Source organism: Suricata suricatta, chromosome 14 (assembly GCF_006229205.1).
Source record: "Suricata suricatta isolate VVHF042 chromosome 14, meerkat_22Aug2017_6uvM2_HiC, whole genome shotgun sequence".
NCBI classification, from domain to species: Eukaryota; Metazoa; Chordata; class Mammalia; order Carnivora; family Herpestidae; genus Suricata; species Suricata suricatta.
The window spans coordinates 74,218,665-74,223,911 of NC_043713.1; the positions used below are offsets into that span (position 1 = coordinate 74,218,665).

Genomic DNA, 5,247 nt, shown 5'->3' on the forward strand with positions numbered 1-5,247 from the left:
CCTCAGCGGGGCCCAGGTGGCGCCGGCGGCCTTAACCCCTGCGCCGCCTCAAACCCGGGGGCGGCTGCGCGCGCCGCCTGGGGAGGTGGCTGGCGCATCCCTAACGGTTCGGGCGGCTCCCCGGCACGGCCACGCCCCCGGCCTGGCGACCGCGGCGGGTGTGGCCCCGCCTCCAGAACGCTCACCTCGGGGTGTGGCCTCGCTCTCACCTCGGAGCACAGCCCCGCCCCTGGCCTCGTTCTCACCTCGGTGTGAGGCTCCACCTCCGGGCTCGCGCCACTCGTGGTCTGGAGCCTTTCTCAGAGCCTAGTGGGGATCGGTTTTGTCGCTCTTTAGGTGGTCTTCAACAGGACTGGCTTGTTCTTCCAAGGCCAAGCCCCGACAGAGACTCGTGGTCACGGAATTTACTTCTGGGCCCCCACCAGAGCCAAGCAGACAGGAGAGGGAGCCCTAGAGAGCAGGAAGGGGAGGAATGACTTCAGAAATCCGGCATTTTAATGATGATGACTCAGGGATATGAGGGACCAGAGGCCTCCGAGATCAACAGCCCCGAAAGAAAGGGTTATGTTGAGAAATAACGGGAAAAAACTGCTCACGGATGGGAATTTGAAGCACAGAATCGCCATGATAATGACTTTTGTTTATTAGGTACTTGGTATGTTCCGTGTCTTGTGCTAAATGCTTTGTATGCATTATCTTAGATTAATCCTAACAAGAACCTTATAAAGTGCTGTCACTCTTTCCATTTTACGGGGAGGAAATCGAGGCCTCGAGAGGCGTTGTCTGCCCCAGGTCATTACAATAGATCATGTCCAGGCAGGCTGACTCCAGGGTTCACGTAAATCATTATTCTTTACTTTCCTCACGCATAAGAAAGTCTCAAGGAAGATAAATGGTAGTGATCGAGATGGCCTGGGTGGATATACAAAACGGTATCAGGAAGCTTCCTGCAATGATCAAAACAATAACTGAAGAGCCAACTGGGAGATTCCAGGTAGTTTGAGCATTGACTTCACTGGTGATGCTCTGTCTCCTATTTTCAGAAACAGTCCCATCTGAAGCTAGAATTGGTCCGATTTTTTTCCTTTCCTCTTGAATAGCAACCCATTTTCGAGTTAGATCATACCTTGATTCTTTTCATCACCGTGAGATGGAAATGTCAGGACACCAAGAGGCTGAAATGGGTCAAATGGAGTCTCCTGGGTTTTATTCTTTATTAAATTCAGAGCCCATCAATACTCAGGTATAAACATGACTTTTTACCCTCAGACTGAAACTCAGGTCTGGCTTTGTTTGCTTGTTGGTTGGAAAGGAGGCAGACTACTGAGGGATTCCCACACTGATTGATCTTAGAGCTAAATTTAGGACGTTGATCATGGTACCAGTCCAGCAGCAGTAGACTCTTCTAACACTTTTTTTAAGTTTATTTATTTATTTTGAGATTAAAAGAGGGAGAGGGAGAATCCCAAATAGGCTCCCGACTGCCAGCGCAGAACTCTATGCACAGCTCTACCCCACCAACCATGACTTGAACTGAAATCAAGAGTAGGGTGCTCAGTCCACTGAGCCACCCAGGCACCCCAGTTCTTTACTTTTTATTATGCTCCCTTGAGCAGAAATTGTGGGCCAGTGGTGAGACCCAACTGCAACTCTTTTTTTTTTTTATTACAAAAGAACAAGTTTCTCCCTAATCTATTTCTAGAGATGCACAAACCAAGAGCAAACAGGATTTCTAATCAGAAGGGGTTTCAGAGAGGGGAAAAGCTTTTGAATGCTTTAAACGAAGCATATAACTTTAATGTCTACACTGTTGATGATAGCATGTAGGCATATAGATGTACAAAAAAAAGGGGGGCTGGGTCAGCTCTTTATTTTTCTTTGATTCAGAGTTGGCTGTCTATCTTTCCCGAAAGGTCTTTGACTTGCCTTTCTTGAACTCAATGGCCCTACTCTACTAGACTTACCTGCTATTGTGAGAATGAACTATAACTCTAGCTCCTGAAGATCTTCCTAAACAATGTTCCATTGCCTAAATGGACTAGAAGGTGATAATTTTCTATGGTAGTTTTGCCCTAAGCACTATATATCTATAAACAGTGAAAGGAGACCAGGTCAAGTTTGGAGAACTATTTAGAATAGTGGTTCTTACAGTTTTTGGTCTCAAAACCTCTTCATGCTCTTAAAACTTGTTGAAGATATCAAAAACCTTTATATAGGTTTAGATATATATTTACTTACATAGCAAAAATTAAAGCAAACATTTAAAAACATTAATTTATTAAAAAATACTTAGAGGGACACTTAGTTAAGCATCCAACTCTTGATTTTAGCTCAAATCATGATCCCAGATCTGTGAGATTGAGCCCCGTGTTGAGCTCTTTGCTGAGCCGGGAGTGTGCTTAAGATTCTCTCTTTCTCCTCTGCCCTTCTCCCCTGCTCATGTTCTCTCTCTCTCACAAATAATTTTTTAATTAAAATACTTGTTACATGTTAATGTAACATGTTTTTATGAAAAATATGTATATTTTCCCAAATTTAAAAAATGAGAAGAGTGGCATTATTTTTTTTTACAAATATCTTTGATGTTTGACTTAATAATAGAAAACTGGATTTTTATATCTGCTTCTTCTTTCAATGTAGCAACATTTTGTTTAGATTGAAATATATGAAGAAAATCTGGTCCCACAAAGATGTAGTTGGGAAAAGAAGGAATATTTTAATAGCTTTTAGAGATGACTGTGAATAGTTTTCTTTAATATTGTACCAAACTTGACAAGTAATAGCTTATTTTTAATGTATTTCAATAATTATAATTTTCTTTATTTTTTAATGTTTATTATTTATTTTTGAAAGAGAGAGATAGAGCACAAGCCATCGAGGGGCAGAGAGAGAAGGAGACACAGAATCTGTGTCTGTCAGCACAGAGCCTGATGCTGGGCTTGAACCCAGGAGCTGTGAGATCATGACCTGAGCCGAAATCAGAGGCTTATCTGACTGAGCCACCCAAGAGCCCCAACAAGTAATAGTTTCCTAAAGGTTGGTTGCAATTTGGAATCTAAAACCATATCAAGGAAATGCACTAAGCTATCTTTCATTTTGAACATATCTTTTACCAATGTATGATTGATTCTGTAATAGCATATATTGGTCATTTGGAAAATATCAGTTCACTAAGTTATACAGATCTTCCAAATATTGTAATATATCATTATACTATATTTTAAAAATCACAGTCATTAATATGATCACTCATCAGAAAAGTCTTAAAGCATCAGCAAGCTATCAAGCTCACGGAGGTGGAATGAGGTTTTCAAAATTCTAATTTCCACTTAAAAGTTCCAATCTCATCATTGCTAACAATATTATCAATTATTTTCCTTGAAGTAACAGACTTCATGAATTTTTGAGAAAATATCTTTCAGCTATGCACACATGAATACCATAGTTTGACAATCATTCATTTAAGTGAAAAAGGTGTTTCATGGCAAATATGGATAGTTTAGCTCATAACTCAAATGGTAGTACAAGTGCTTTATCCTAAGACAACCATTGTTCTTAGGGATGCAGTAGAGTGCTTTATGGGTACTTCCCATTTTATCACAGGGAATATTTAAAAAAAAGTGTACGTGCTTACTTTGGTAGCACATGTACTAAAAAGAGTTTATATTCAAGGCTCAGGATTTAGAAAAAGTACTGCTTCATCAGGGACATTCATAAGTGGAACTAGGTTTTGTTTTCATTTTTGTTTTCCTGTTAGCACATGGTAGTGAAGAATAATGGTAAACTTTTTTTTTTGTAATTAGGCTTCATGCCCAATGTAGGGCTTTGAACTCATGACCCTGAGATCAAGAGTTGCATGCTCTACCAACTGAGCCAGCCAGGCACCCCAATAAAGTAAACTTTGGTACCACTGCTTTGATTCATGCTAAGGTATCGGTAGTATTCCTCACCAATGCCTTCACACCAGCAGTGCAAATGTCACAGTGAGAAGCGAAAATAGGTATTAGAAAATTAGTATTATTAAGAAATTAGTCTCGCTATTATCAACAAAGTTAGAAATACTATCATTGCAAGTATTACGAAAATAGGGTTTATTACATGGATTCCCTGAAAGAGCCTTTGGGACTTTCTGGAGTTAGTGAATCACACTCGGAGAGCTGTTGATTTAGAGCTATTCAAAATCCCTTAGGTCAGCCTTGACCTAGAAGAATGAACAAGTACCTGCCTACATGGAAATTAGTGCCTGGAATCGAAACTCATCAGAGCAAAGTTATGAAAACCCTCAGGGTTCTAAGAAGCTTATTATTTAGTTTATTCTGCTTCATACTAGAATAGTATCCAAAATATGTTTAGCATTACATTCCTTACATTTTTTATATGACATCTGATTTAATCCTCACACTAACATCATAATGCTGATATTTAACACTGATATATACTACCACATGATACTGTGATGCTAGTGGTTTAGACCTGTCTGACCCTAAAGTGCTTGCCCTTAGTCTCTGTGCCTCAATTTACATTATAATTCATACATTCCCTTAAATATATTTGCATTACTGTGCTTTTGGTACCTCAATATTCTGGTTGAATATCTGGGTAGAACCTGTCTTACCTTCTCATTAATGGATTTCTGCATAAGTGCCATTACATCACTAAGGGCAAACCATGAAACGGTCTTTCTTTAGCGATCCTGATATTTTCAAATATGACAACACTCACCGAATTCCTCCCAAGTTGTTTATTTTTATTAACATCTTGATCCAGCAAAAAGTGGAAAGTGTAAAAGACAAAACATTTTCCAGAAAATTTGTTTTTGAAAAGTCAAATGTTGAAGAAGCATGAGGAACTGGCAAAACATGTGATAAAGCAGTCCTGTGCTTGGTATTTTCATTCAGCAATTACAAGAGTGTGTGCGCTTTTTAAGTTGTATATTTTATTTATGAACTAGTCGTGGGAACATAAAAGTCTCAAAAATTCCTCAAATGTTACCCAAAAGCTTTTTATATTTTTTGGAGATGAATCGGTTCAACATTTTGCAAAATGTGGTGTGTACACCCCTAGTGATTCTCAACTTGATTTTTAAGGGTAAAACATTAACTTCAGTGGCTGGCGTTCAGCAGCGTCAGCCTTGCCTGGAGTGGGAGTGTGTGTTCTCTGCCCCCCACTATGGTGCCCCAGCTTGCTCTGCTAGGACCTCTTCCAAGCCCCGCCTGGATCCCAGCCGTCCCTCCCATTTCTAGGTTC

At 40.1% G+C, this 5,247-nt stretch overlaps 1 protein-coding gene across 1 annotated transcript in view; it reads right to left on the minus strand.

The window, feature by feature from the left end:
* BICDL1 (BICD family like cargo adaptor 1) overlaps nt 1-4,648 on the minus strand; it is a 106,110-nt gene extending 101,462 nt beyond the window's left edge. Inside the window, exons 1-2 of the mRNA XM_029921617.1 lie at nt 4,616-4,648; nt 55-306 (exon numbers count right to left, since the gene is read on the minus strand). Coding sequence (XP_029777477.1) covers nt 55-306; nt 4,616-4,648 — 285 coding nt within the window. The remainder of the gene's footprint in view (nt 1-54; nt 307-4,615) is intronic.
* Between the last annotated feature and the right edge of the window lie 599 nt (nt 4,649-5,247).